The sequence below is a fragment of the Lygodium microphyllum genome, chromosome 28, assembly GCF_053477565.2.
Source record: "Lygodium microphyllum isolate KBCC chromosome 28, Lygodium_microphyllum_v1.1.10, whole genome shotgun sequence".
In the NCBI taxonomy this organism is placed as follows: domain Eukaryota; kingdom Viridiplantae; phylum Streptophyta; class Polypodiopsida; order Schizaeales; family Lygodiaceae; genus Lygodium; species Lygodium microphyllum.
The window spans coordinates 16,460,989-16,476,166 of NC_141162.1; the positions used below are offsets into that span (position 1 = coordinate 16,460,989).

General features: G+C 47.0%; 1 protein-coding gene across 1 annotated transcript in view; it reads left to right on the forward strand.

Moving 5' to 3' along the window:
* LOC148011201 (plant intracellular Ras-group-related LRR protein 6-like) overlaps positions 1 to 15,178 on the forward strand; it is a 138,068-nt gene that overhangs the window by 53,778 nt on the left and 69,112 nt on the right. The window contains exons 7-8 of the mRNA XM_087670502.1: positions 353 to 422; positions 537 to 614. Of these exons, the coding sequence (XP_087526628.1) occupies positions 353 to 422; positions 537 to 614 (148 nt within the window). The remainder of the gene's footprint in view (positions 1 to 352; positions 423 to 536; positions 615 to 15,178) is intronic.

Sequence of the window (15,178 nt, forward strand, 5' to 3'; positions counted from 1 at the left end):
CTAAGTAGTCTCGTTTCTTCTTGCGCACAAGGCGTTTGAAGAATGCCTTTGCTTGGCGATGTGTCTGAGTGCCTAGCTCCACTTCTCTCTGTAAGCCAGCTCCGGTGACTACACACTCATCATCATACCACTTCTCTCTGTAAGCGAGCTAAGTGAAGAAGTTTGTCAAGGGGGCTGTACCGAACATGTGATGCTCTAGATGACTAAGTGAATTTTTTCGTGAAGGACTAGTAAGGATACAGAAAGGGTTTTGTGGATCTGTTTAGGAGTCATTGCCTGTAATAGTATAATCTGGAGTTTGAGTAACAAGTGGTGTCTGCTTTGGCATAACCTTTTTATATGGGATTAACAGGGCAACAAGTTGAAGCAGCTTCCAGAAACTGTATTCAGCTCACTTGTGAACCTCACTGAATTCAATGCAGGTGGAGTGGTATTGGCAGATTTATTTTACTTTGTAGGTATGGCGCATAGAGTTCAATGTTTCAACCTTTCAAGTGTTCTCATCTTTCTTTTTTGTTGGGCCGTTAATGTCACAGCTAAGAACCGTTTAACAGAGCTTCCAGAAACAGTGGGATGCCTGTCTCGTCTGGTTCGGATGAATCTGCACCAAAATGGTAAGGCTCGCCACTTCTGGTTGTATTATTATGAAGTCCTAATGTGTAATGGTCGCTTGTATGCATGGGAAGATATTCACCAGAAAATGTAATTTGGTCCTGAAGTTTAAAACAATGCTTTTGAAAAACTGAGGGGTTCCTATGTGAAATGATGTTACTAGAAAAACCAAAAATGAGGTATCAATGCTACATGGAAAAACAGAGAGGTATGATTTGTCTGCTTGCATGCAGTGGGCGTGAAGAACTTACTGCCTTGGTCCACTACCGTAATACACATGTCAGTGCCTGTTGTGAAAAGGGGTTCAACAAACATCATGGTGATGGTCTGAAATTTTCTTTTTGAAATAGGCATTACATGCCAAATCAGTGAGATGACATGCAGCTAAATTACTATTTCCTTACCACCAGAAGTGTGCTCAAGAAAACAAGTTTGAGACGCATCAATTAACAAGGGAGCCTACTTGAATGACACATGTATTGATGCAACTTAATGTTTGGCTGCATATAGCACCATCAATGAAGGTGACGACATAGTAACATCCTCCACCAAAGTGCATAAACAGCATATGTCACTGTGTACAAGCTGCAAATTCTGATCAGTATGCACTGAGGCATCCTTGTGATAGTGACAGTGGAAGAAGGAAAGAGCAAGATCAGAATGAAGGCAAGAAGATGAACCTGGGTGAATAATGAAGAAAGCTGGTACAAGGCTCAGCCCCTGCTCATGCTACAGTGTGTAGCTGCAGTGAGGGTGCTGGGAATGCGAAGATGTGATACAGAAGAAGGCTGTGACTGACAATAGTGTAGACCAATTGACAGGTAAACCTATGGATTGGCAAGACACGGTTAAAAGAACTCTAGGACAGCATCCTGGGTCAAAAGGTGGATGGTCCCAAACAATAGAGACAGCAGACAAAGAGACAAAAAAACCAAGATGACTGGACTGACGCTCCTAATTTCCCTCATTGACTCATTGTAGGGCTCACAACCAGGAGACGACCATGACCGCTAGCACCCCCTCTTGCCTATTGGGTGTGCATGAACTCCCTCTTGCATATTGGGTGTGCATGAACTCCCAAGGGATGCATATGATGCAGCTTCTTCTCTTCAACAATTATGTCCTTACGTCAGAACATAGACTAGGCACACTCTTGGATAGAGATCTCAGATCACACTTTTCTTGGGACGATTTTCTTTAGAGATTGCTAGTACTCTTGGAGAGCGGTTTACCTTCGTTGAACTCCATCAGTACATAAATAGACAAAGATTACAGGGTCACAAGTCATGATGGGGTTCTTGATGAGTCAAGGGAAAACTCTCCTGTTATCAGTCTTGACTAGGCCATTTCTGCAGAGCTGATGGATGCAGGAATGCTCACTCACATCAACTTACCAAGATAGAAGGAGAAATGTTTATGGACAGTGAAGTATCATACTAATCTTGACTGAATTAAGTGTAGAATTTTACAATTGATATGTGTGATATATAAATTCTCAATGACAGGGGGCTACTCGATACTATGTTAAACATGCACAAAAGTGTGTACAATATTGGGCACCCAATACAAAAGATGGGTCTACCCAGATGGAGCTGAACACTATCTCAACACCCCCTCGTATGATATTGTGGGAATGAAATGAAGATGGGGAAACCCAAATGAATTTGGAGGGTTACAATTGAAAGAACACAAGTGAATGAAAGGTACAACAAATAGCCCCCTCTCAATGCCAAAACTATGTAAGATGCACCATAAAGTGCTTAGTAAACAAGAGTGTGAAAGGAAAGAGGGTAAGCACCTGCTCTAAAAAGATGTATAGATGTGTGTCACCATGAACTTAATATTGAAGGAACTCAGTGTTCCCCTGGAAAAAGATATATATAGGTGTGTGATGCAAACGTGCGGTTGGAGAAACTCAGTGCTGATTGTGGTGCCTATAAATTGAAACTCAAACTTAGTCTCAATCTGGAGTTGGAGCTGAAACTCTTCTTGAATCTTTTGATAAGACCTCTGTAAACCATAGTTTTTTCCATATGCAAATAGAAAAACTATTATACTTCTGCACATGTTTGTAAAAACTACGCATGGTATGCAATACCTCACTCGACTAACTGAAATTTTCAAAGTAAGTTGTCAACTGGCTGAGACTTTGACATTTTTTGTTTTGTTTGTCTACCACATGATGTTGTACACTTCTAAGGCCTAAATAACAAAAAAACTCATCTCTTAAGCCTTATGGATCTATGATAATTCATTTATTTTGCTCAATGATTCATTAAAGGCTACAAGTTGTAGATCTATCCAATGTTGAAGGTGTATTTTGGAATGCTGTTGTAAAACTTGTTAAATTATTGCCTACGTCTTGGTCTTGGTAAGATGAAAGAATTTAGGGGTATGTATGGTTTGATTAAAAGAAACCAACCATACTTTTTCCATACTTCCATACCTGGATGCGTATGTGTATGGAATAAATTATGCTGTAAACTTGTAATAGTGGTGTTTGTAAGCTTTGTCATATCAGTCTCAACCTTGTCTAGGACACACCAAAAAACAGTTAAAAAAGTCCACCGAAAGTGAAGTAGTTCCATGTGAGATTAGGATGGTCCCTCAAGGACCTACACCTAGATGGCCGCTTTTGAGACTTGGTTGTAGATGGCCCCTTTGGGACAAGAATGGCGCTTGCATGAACTAAGATGCCTCTGCTCTTGACTGAAACGACTCTCTCTGGAGTCAAAAGTTCTTTAATCAAGAAATACATGCTTCACGTCATCCAAAAGAAATCATCGCAATGAAAAGCAACATCCTCATTCTCTGCATTAATATCATCTAAAGAAGTGAAGTCAATATTTGATGTGAAACCAATAAAGCTACCTACCACATTCAATGGACTGATCTCTAAATCATCACTAACAACATCATCCTCAAACAAAAATATATCAATTGGGAGAGAGCATTAACATCCACAGTGTGCACTGTGACCATAGGGTCAACCATTATCTACAAGAGTCTCTTTGCAAACATCTTGTAGAACATCCTCTTCCAGGTGTCAGAAGTCCATTGGAGTAGCCTCTCAAATATACAAATCCAGTGGGTCTTGTCCTCAAACTTATCATAAAAAGTCCCTAGACATGGGCCAACATAGATGGATACACACAAAGTCTGTACAATCTTTTGCCTCCAAGGAAATGTATATCTCTGCTTCTAGTACTAATGGCTCTTCCTTAAGGGTCTCGATACTAGGATTTGTGTAATGGTTCACCTAGCCAAAGCATGGTTGCCGCTTGTGTAGGACCAAAACCTAGTATATACTTAGATTGTCCCACCAATGAAGGTGCAGCCTACGTAGCTACTTTTGTGGCCCTTTCTTAGCTTCTGCAATGTATGGACATATTCAAGCTGTCATGCCAGATTATTCTGGCTGATCTGCAGGGTCCCTCCGGTGTCTCTGGAAAGAAGTGACCCCAGACTCTTGCCATAAACATTGAAACCGCTGAAGGATAATGTATGGTTGCACACCTTGTGAGGGAAGTGAAGGCTAGTTGGAGTTGTCCCAGGCTTTATTTTCATTGGGTGAGGCTAATAGCCCTTTGAATTCTACTTGATTGATCTATTCAAGGGTCTGCTATCCGTAGTTGTCTTTTGTGGAAGGGATTATTGCTTCACTAGGTCCTTCTGTTTCATTGTTTGCATTGTCCCGGACTTTGGGTATTGTTGTGCAGCACATACTTGAGAAACTTAAAGTGGAGCTAGCTCTCGCTTTCTTATTGAGGGTTCTATTTGGCATGCAAACCCATGTTTCACTATTTGACATTCGCCTATGCACATCACACCCCAACTTCGGCACTTAAAGGAAATGCTTGCAGAGCCGGATCCTTTCAAATGCAAGCTTGCATTGAATGCTATCACTAAACTTATGTCCGGACCTTGTGACAAAGTTTATGGTCTAGTCTTTGAAACATGCAATCGCATTTAAAGTGTTTGCTTAATATCTTATTAGCTGTCACTTAATAAATTACTCACTTGGAAAAGGTTACACTATTTTTTAAAAGAGGATGTTCTTTCCAATCTTCATACATCTGCTCCATATCAAATTAGCCTATTGACCCCTACTACCATCTACCCTCAAGCGAACACACCAATGCCACTCAATCTAGAAAATGGCTGAAGACTTGTCAGTAATCTCCAACAAGCCAAATATGGATTTCTTTGTGCAACTCAACTCCATCTTCGACACTTTCACCAAACTCTTTACTCTCATGGGCCTTAGATTAGCGCCTTGACATGCTCTTGCTAGCATCTAAGTGGCACCCTACATGGGAAGAATATGAAGAGCTCTTTTGTAAACACCTGACAATCATGGATCAATTAACGCAAGAGATTACATAGAAACAACTAGAAATATGCCGAATACTTCTATTCTATGTGATAAATACAATTCTTGAGGACCTTCGCACTATCAATAGTTTAGAACAATTATGTGGGTCTGCCACTCATTTCTTGAATAGATGGTATTCCTTTCAACATGAGGCTTCAACACTTACTTTTAATGGAACAAAAAACACTCGTTCCGATTTCTTAGAAACCAGCAATGCCAACTTTTTTTTTTTTGCAAGTAAAATGTGGCTGATTATATTACTCAAAAAGCTGATTACAACAGAGTGCTCCTGCTCAACAGACTAGCTGGGGCTGAAGCAGAGTCACCAGTACATCATGTATACAAGCCTCTCAAGGCGGTCTAGGGGGGATGGGGACAAGAAGCCATGGGGGGGGGGGGGGGTATATTGCCAAATGGGGCTGCCTGCCTGCATCACAAAGAACAGACCCTGGCCAGCCCAGGTACGCATGAAGTGACCACGGAGCTCTTGACTAGCCCTAGACTCGCCTTGCACCTGATCCCATCGGCTGCAGAGGGAATGGATGATGGAGGTCCATAGCTCTGCTAAGGTCGCAAGTGCTGAAAGTCTCTCTCCGCCGAAAGCTACCTGGCACCGCGCCTTCCAAATATGCCATTGAGTAAGACTCCCTATGATCTCCCATATCTTCGAGCGGTCTGCTGTGGGCTCTAGTACCTGGCGGATGGGTAGAGCCTCCAGACCGATCACTGCGCATGACCCTGCCTTGATCATGAATATCGTGTCGTGCATCTCAGCCTCATACAAAAGGTGACGGCCCTGGTTGTCTGCCTGTGAATAGAAAGCTCCCCATGAGATACACCCAAGGCTGGGCGCTATACATCGAAGGATACGACATGCTCCTCTCCACACAAGTTGCGTCTTCTCACAAGACCAAAGGCAGTGCTTTGGGGTTTCCAGAGGCTGCTATGTGCAGCGCTTACAACCTCCCTCCTTCTGCATCTAGGCAAGCCAGCTTCCCACTGCCAAGCCTCCATGTGCCACCAGCCATAAAAAATACGACACCCTCCTCGGCTTCCAGCTATCCCATAGGCAGTGCCAGAAGGTCAGTCGGAAGGGCTCCATGATGCTGTGCTCCGCCCAGTGCCTATTGCGTGACGGCGCCCAGTCCATATCCTCCTGCATCAGTACATGTCCGCCAATCCTGGCAGTATAATCTAGGAACCTGGGTGGCTTTTTGGCGACCGCAAAGGCTAGCCATATCCCACTGGATGTGGGGACGCTCACTTATCTGTGCCCCTTCCCTATCTTTGACCTGGAGGTTCCAGATCACTGCTTGACGGTCTATTTCCTCCTGGCAACCTAGGGGGCTTTGGATTAGGGTCTTACGGAGGCCTTGCCACACGCGGAGTAGGCTCCTTAGGAAAGGTGATCTAGGGGGGGGGGGGGGGGGTCTGGGCTGACGTGAAGATCCATCTTAGGGACGGCCTCCACTCACCACCCAGCCTCGGTTTACAGTCTTGAAGGCCCTCCTGCAGTAAGACCTTCCAGGTCTGCCTGCCTGGTGTGAGACCGCGGACAACTAGCTTGCCCAAGAGGGCCATACTCTGATATTCTGGGTCTATGATCCCAAGCCCTCCCTCTGATCGATGTCGTATGATGGTCGCCCACGCCACCTTGGCCCTGGAGTCTCTGGAGCCATCAGACCCAGACCAAAGGAAATTCTGCACTAGGCGGCGAAGCTGCCCTACGCACGATGAGGAGAAGCACCAACACGAGGCGATGTACCAGGCCGTCGCTAGGAGGACCTGGTTAACCACTAGGGCTCAATCGGCTAGTGAGAGGCGAACTGTGCTCGAGTAGGCTAGTTTCCTCCGAATAGAATCTAGGACAAGAAGAAATTGCTGGGCAGGAGTGATGTTGAGTCCCACCTGGAACCCTAGGTATCGGATGGTTTGCCCTCTGCTCACCCATCTAAATCCCAGGTGGACGCCCCACTCCGTGCTGGAGTCCGGGTTTGTGAGGAAACCAATTGACTTTCGCCAGTTGATTTTCGCACCTGCTGCAGCGCAGAACACATCAAGAGCCAGCCTCATTCTCTCCACATCACCTCATCGTCCTCTATGTAGAGGCCTGTGTTGTCTGCATACTCTGAGACTAACAACTTAGTGTCCTCTCTCACTGGAAGTCGGAGGCTGCGTAGTCCGTTCACACGTGACCTGAGGAAGTGAGACATCGCCTCTGCGAAGAGTAGGAACGGGTATGGGGCCAGGGGACAGCCCTGTTGGGCCGATCTCTCCAGCTGAAACTGCTCCCCTCACCTTCCGTCTATGAGAACTCTGCTGGTGGCTGATCTGTACAGGCCGGATACCCCGCGAATCCAAGCGTGGGGGAATCCCAACTTCACCATGGTGCCCTCTAGGAAGTCCCAGTCCACCTTGTCATAAGCTTTCTCGAAATCCAAGAGTAGTACTGCCAGTCTCTGGCCACTGTGCTGAGCCCACTCTGTCGCCTCAAAGAATGTAAATACATCGTCTAGGATGCTCCTATCCTGGACAAAGCCTGTCTGTGTGTCATGAATGATATTTGGAAGCACGGGGCATAATCGCCTACCAATCATCTTTGCCAGTGCCTTTTAGGCCACTGGCAATAAGGTGATCGGTCTCCACTGGGAGAGCTCCAACCAGTCTCCCCCTTTGGGGAGAAGACTGATAAGGCCTACCGAGAGACTCCTTGGCATCTGTCCTGAGGTGAAGATCTCCTGGAAAGCCCGTTGTAGGGGGTCCTTCACCACATCCCAGTAGGTAGTGAAGAAAGCCTTAGAGAGGCCATTGTCCCCCGGGCATTTTTGCCCATCCTGTGTATGGAAAGCCTCCTCTAGTTCCTTCTCTGTGAAGGGGGCTAGGAGGGAGTGTCCTATCTCCTCTATGATGAGGGACGAGGTGTGATCCCATACCTGCTGTCTGCATCTCTGTCCTCTAGCTGAAGCTGTCTCCTGCTGGAAGAGGTGCGTGTAATAGTCGGTAGCAATCTCCATCACCTCATCAGGGCTAGAACGGGTCCTCCCATACTGATCCCTAAGGTTGCGTATCTGCTCTCCCGCGGTGCGGGGCTGGTGCACCTGGAAGAACTCCTTGCACATCGTGTCCCCCTCACCCAAAAGACTGTTAAAGTGCGGAAAGAGAACTCCGAGCGCCTGTCCTCTAGGCCAGGAATGGCTGCACGCGCACACACCTCTTGTGCGTGGAGGGTGGGGTTCCCTGGTGCCTCCTGCAATAATCTCTGCGTGGCTGCAAGGTCCCGCCGGAGTGCTCTCTCCTCCTCCCAACACTGCTGCCGTGCTTGTACGGCTGCCTCTTGGCAGATTCTGCTTGACTCGGCTAGGACCTTTGCAACCTCCTCTAGTATCCTGTCCCTCTTGACCCACTCTCTGGTCCAAATTTGCTCTATCTGTCTCGACACCTCCTCCCTCCTATAGATCGAGTCAGGGATCCGATAGGATCGTGTACCTAGGGCGGATGCTGGGGGGTCAAGTGTCAGGAGAACTAGGCAGTGATCGGATAACGTGGTGCCTGCCAACTGCTCAATCTGGCCTCCATGAGAGCCTCCCCACTCTCCCACATAAAACCTGTCCAACCGCTCTAGCAGGGCTCCACCTAGCCGTCTGTATCCCCAGGAGAAGTCCAACGACCTCTCCCTCTTGTGGGAGGCAGGGTCTTTCCAGGCATCACGTGCTCCGACTGCAAGTAAAAAGACCTCCCATGCCTCCTGCTCCTCCCCAGCCATGCCCTGGTAGTTTCTTCCTCTGCCTTGCTGGTCCTCCAAGGCCTCCAGGTTGTTGAAGTCTCCTCCAACAATCCAGGAGTCCACCTCTGGGAGTCCAGCTGCAATCTCCACCCAGAACCCGCTGCGTGCCCTAACCTCTGTAGGGGCATAGACATTGAGAACTCCAATACACGAGTCCCCAATATCTAGTCTGATCCATAGAACCCTTCCTGCCACTATCGTCCCGTGGTCTCGTACACAAGTGGTGAGATTTGGGCCAATAGAGGTGCATACGCTTCCACTCTTGCCGTGGGCACCTATGGTGTGCTCCCAGTAAGTATGCGAGCTGCCCGAAAGTACCTTCCCAACCCGTTGAGCGTGGGCGAGGGTGAGCTTGTGCTCCTGCAGAAGCAAGATGTCGATCCGTCCGGCAAGGAAAGGCTGCAACTCCTGCCGAACAATCAGCTTCCTCGAGCCATGTGCCCCACTGTAGTGGAGACTGTTCACATTCCAGGATGCAAGATGTAAGCTCATGGGGAAACCTGTGACTGACCGAACAGGCATCTATTCGGTGTGGATGTTGCAGATGAGGAGGAGAGACTGTGAGGCATGCAAGTGCGCTTTGCCACCGGTCTGGATGGTGAACTCCAGTCCCCCATGGTGGCCCTCGGCCGGACCATAGGGGTGATAGATGTTCCAGGTGGTATTATCAATGCATCTATCAGCCATGCTGAAAATTGTGACTCTGTACATTGGTAGAAGCGGGCCGCTTGTGCCGGGGGCAACTCGATTACGTCCCTCGGCGCACTCCATTGTGGGGGGGCTCGAAAGATAATACTCAGGTGCGGGACGTTGGCGCCAACCCACCAGTTAATGTCCATCATGCAACCTGGCACTGTTGTGCAAACAGTGCTAATCCTTCATCTCCCATCCACTGGGAGATGTGATCCGCCACCTGACTCTTTTAACTCCTCAATCTGTGTAGTCGTCCACTCCTCTGAGTAAGATGACTGAAGAAAAAGAGCGTAGTTTGATCCATCCGGTGGTGCTAGTAGGTGGACCTTGCCCCTCCTTGACTTACGAACCACGAAGATCCCCCACCTCTAGAGGTAGTGGGAACTCTCGACGCTCCGCAACTTGTAGGTAGGACCATGGGCCATTGTGGAAGAACTCGTGGCAGTAGCTGTGCCTGTCTCGGGAAAGTGTGGCGGGTGGCAGGGGTGGATGAGCTGGTGGCTGTGTGGGCGGGGGGTGTAAAATATTACACGGCGCAGCGAACAGAATCTGAGAAAGAGATAGAGAGTACACAACAGATAAGAGGAGAATTAGTAAATTCTTTAACTCCAAACAACTGATACAAAGATGGCTTTGTCCACCCGTGCGCTTCCACTGCGTGAAGCTTAGATGGCGATCTAGACAGAAGATAGGTGAAGAGCTTAAGGCTAGCTGGAATAACAACTCTGACTGGGTGAAAGATAAGTGTAAGATGGCTGTGAAGGGGTTTAGCTTTTATAGCCCGCGAAGGTCGTTAGGTCGGCCTGCTGACCGGCCTACCATATGAGCATCCACTAGTTGGCCAGGGAATATTCCCTTTACCATCGGGCCGGGGGCGCTGCCCCCGGACCCCCGCTAGGGGGGCCGCTGGCCCCCCTGGGACCCCCTAGCCAGGGGCCGCTTCCGCGGCCCCCGGACCCCACAATAGGGGCCCCTTTTAACTCCCTTACACCGCAACTCGATGCAATGCGCCTCGAGTTGCTACCAGCTTAATCACTCCGTCTAACCCAAAGATTAGACCCACAACAGTCACCTTTTTGCCATCCGGTCACATAGACCTCATCTGATATACAAGTTAGGACTCAACCAATGTCCGGGCTCACACTTGGCTTCTCCTCATAATGGGGGCCTTACAACTTTGAGCACCATGGATCATTGGTAGCACCTAATGAGGGTGGGGCATTGATCATATCTAACACCCCCCCTCAATGTCCACCCGTAGGTGAACTATCTCCTCGGCCCAATGCCGAGTCTCTGAAGATGAACTTGAAGCAGATCCTTCGTAAGTGCTTTGGTGAAGGTATTTGCTCCATTCTCCTCTGTTGGACAGTAGACCAATTCCACTATCCCATCCTCCATCAAATCACGCACATAGTGATACTGGATCTCTATATGTTTGGTGCGTGCATGAAACACTGGATTTTTGGCAATGGCGATGCAACTCTGATTGTCACATCTCAGCACAGTTGGTTCTTCATCCTGCACTCCCATATGCCATAGAATCCTTCTCAACCATACGGCCTCACATGCAGCAAAACAAGCTGCCTTGTACTCTACTTCGGTAGAAGACAATGCCACTGTTGGTTGCTTCTTACTAATCCAAGAGAAAATTCCTGAACCCAAAGAGAAACAATAACCAGAAACTGACTTCCTGGAATCAATGTCTCCTGCCCAATCTGAGTCACAGTTCCCCACAAGAGAGGTTCCGCAACTGTATGTGATACCATAGTCAAGAGTTTTCTTCAAGTATCTGAGCACCCGCATCCCAGCCTTCCAATGACTCTCATGAGGTTTGTTTGAGAACCTGCTCAAAACACCAACAGCAAAACTGATATCTGGTCTGGTGTTACACAAGTAGATTAGACTGCCGACTAACCTCCTATACCTCCCAATGTCTGCTAGTGCTGATGTATCCTCAACGGATAACTTTACATTCACCTCCATAGGTGTAGCTATCTCCTTGCACTCGGTCATGCCAAATGCCTTCAAGATCTCCCATGCATACTTCTTCTGAGAGATGAAGATCTTTCCTGGCTCTTGCCAGACTTCAATCCCCAAACAATAGTGCAGCAAGCCCAAGTCTGTCATTTCAAACTCAGAATTCAAAGCCTTTCGAGTTTGGTTGATCATATCTTCATAGTCACCTGTAATAAGAAGGTCGTCTACATACATGACAATCAATACAGACTTTTTACCATCCCTGTAAACATACAAGTTAGCATCTGAGGCACATCTTTTGAAGTTTAGGTTTAAAAAGAACCTATCTATCCGCTGGTACCATGCTCTGGGGGCTTGTTTCAGCCCATACAATGCCTTCTTCAGTTTACACACTTTGTTCTCAGAATGAGGGGCCTCAAACCCTGGTGGCTGAGCCACGTACACCTCCTCCTTGAGGTCACCATTTAAGAACGCTGACTTAACATCCATTTGGTACAATGGCCACTTCTTGTGGGCAGCCACTGCAAGTACCGTGCGAATAGTGGTCATTCTGGCAGTTGGGGCAAATGACTCTTGAAAATCAAACCCTTCAACTTGTGAAAATCCTTGGGCAACCAGTCTAGCTTTGTACTTTTCTAAGGTACCATCAGCCTTGTACTTTACCTTCCAGATCCACTTGGTGCCAATAACCTTCCGCTTTGCTGGTCGATCCACTAGCTCCCAAGTGTCATTCTTCATTATGCTGTCATACTCCGCCTGCATAGCAGCCTTCCATGATGGATCTGCAAGTGCTTCTTCTAAGTCAGTTGGCTCCTTTATTTCTCTCATAATCTCAACCATCAAGGCCATATTGACTATGTGAGCAGAAGCCCTCCTTTGCTTCTCTATTCTCTGAGACCTTCTTGGTCCGTCTGCCTTCTCCTCAACAGATGTAGGCATAGGATTATTGTGGTCATAGAGCTGCTTCACCCAGCGCGGCAATGGCTTTTCCAGTGGGGTGATGTCAGGTTGGTGAACTTTTTCCTCATCATCTGAAGATGATGCTTTCTCCTCCTTAAGGATAGGGATAGCTCTCGGGACAGGTTCATAGTGGACTACTTCTTTGCTTGATGATAAAGTGGAAGAACTTGCCTTCTCCTCCTCCACTGTATGCGGCTCCTCCTTGAACACCACATCACAGCTCGCGATGATCTTTTTTGCCTCTTGGTCATATAATTTGTAAGCCTTCTGCTCATCACTATAACCCAAGAAGATACATTTTCTGCTTTTTGGTTGTAACTTGTTTCTCTTCTCATCTGGAACATGTGCATAACGTTCACATCCAAAAATTCTGAAATGTGAAATAGATGGTTTCTTACCAGTGTAAGCCTCATGAGGTGTTTTTCCCTTGAGAGCCTTTGTATAGCTCCGATTTAGAATGTAGACTGCAGTATTAACAGCTTCAGCCCAAAAATGGTGAGGCAATCCCTTGTCCTTTAGCATGCATCTTGCCATCTCCACAATGGTGCGATTCCTGCGTTCCACAACACCGTTCTGCTGAGGTGTGTGAGGCGTCGTCAATTGACGCTTGATCCCTTTGCTCTTGCAAAAGCCTTCAAACTCCTTTGAGTTGAACTCACCACCACCATCTGTTCTAAATTTCTTCACACTTTTCCCTGTTTCATTCTCAACAAGTATTAGCCATTCTTTAAACTTACCAAAAGCTTGAGCCTTATCACGAAGGAAGTACACCCACATCTTCCTACTGTAGTCGTCGATAATCAACAAAAAATAAGAAGATCCCCCCAAGGCCTGTGTAGGCATCTTACCACACAAGTCAGCATGCACCAACTCTAGAGGAGCCTGTGCTCTATTCTTGCTTTCTTGTGGAAATGCCTTTCTCTGTTGCTTGCCCATCATACAAGCTTCACATGGTTCCTTCAATTCAGTTATTGTAGGTAGGTGAGCAACCATACCTTGCTTTTGCATCTCCTTCAATACTGCAAATCCGATGTGTCCAAACCTTTCATGCCAAAGCTTACTTGTGCCCACTCCAGCGGTGGCTGTAAGAGCACTTAGCTCATACAGGTTGTTCCTTCTTTCTCCTTTGCCAACAATTGTGCCAGCACTATCAATAATTTCTGCACCTGTCTTCTTGAACCTTACTTCATGACCAAGATTAGTTATGGCAGCAACTGATAAGAGATTTCTCCTGATTTCGGGAACATACAACACATTTGAAAGCTTTTTGACTTCACCATTTGCAGCAACAAAAGAAATAGTACCTGTGCCCGCAGCAGGGCATTTAGCATCATTTCCAACCGTCACAGTGATGGATTCTTGTAGAGGCTGCATAGAACTGTATAGACCTTTCTTGTTGGTCATGTGACGGGAGGCCCCACTATCCAACACCCATGAGTCAGTGGTAGATTCTTCTTGCGCTGAGGAGCACACTTCCTCAATGGTCGCCATGAATAATTCCAACTCTGCTTTAGCCGTATTGGCTGTCTCTTTCCCTTTACTTTTAAGGGTACCATTCTTTTCATCTGCCTTCTTGACACGACAATCTGCAATTGCATGTCCTTTCTTCTTACAGTAGAAGCACTCTCCTTGAAACTTCTTCTTGCCGCCCTTCTTCTTTTTGTCACCATCATTTTTGGTGGAGGAAACACCTTTGCCTTTTGCATTGGCAAAGAATGCAGCATCTCCATTGTTGCTTCCTTCTCGGGCTTTCAGCCTCAACTCCTCCTCCATTAATAATGCACAAAACTCCTCAAAAGTCAAAGCTTGAGGTCTCACCTGAGTATTAAGGACAGTTACTAGTCCATCAAACTTTTGTGGACAAATCCGAAGACACCTCCGAGCTAGCTCTTCACTAGTCTTCTGTATCCCAGCGCCAGCCATCTGGTCGCGCAGATTCTTAATCCGAGTGATGAATGCTTCAACCGTCTCTCCTTCAGCAAACTTCTCCGCTGCTAGTTGATTCTCCAAGTTTTGAATCCTTGTTTGGTTTCGTGTTTCATACTGACTCCTTAGTACATTCCAAGCATCTGACGCTTTGGTTGTATGCTGAATCAGAGTCAAAACACTGTCAGATCAGCTTGTAACTAAGGCACACAATGCATCTGCATTCCTTCGTTTCCAAGCTCGTAGAAGATCTGCATTCGGAGGAATCATCACACTAGGATTTGATGGGTCGGGGGTAGGCTGTGGTTCTGCGTCAGTCCCCAGCACAGTCTCCAGAAGCTCATAAGAATCAAGGATAGTTGTAATTTTGAACTTCCACAAGGTGTAGTTTGTACCATCTAACTTGCCTTCGCTGAAGGTTGGTGGACGAATCCTCAGTGTTTGAATAGCCGGTACAGCAACACCACCTCCTGCACCGCTTCCTGATGCGCCAGAACTGCTTCCCGGAGTCGACATAGTTTCTCTTTGTTGTTGAAGCCTTTGCCTCTTGCACGCTCTCCGATCTCTAGAGCCCCCTGGGCTCTGATACCATGTAAAATATTACACGGCGCAGCGAACAGAATCTGAGAAAGAGATAGAGAGTACACAACAGATAAGAGGAGAATCAGTAAATTCTTTAACTCCAAACAACTGATACAAAGATGGCTCTGTCCACCCGTGCGCTTCTACTGCGTGAAGCTTAGATGGCGATCTAGACAGAAGATAGGTGAAGAGCTTAAGGCTAGCTGGAATAACAACTCTGACTGGGTGAAAGATAAGTGTAAGATGGCTGCTGACCGGCCTACCATATG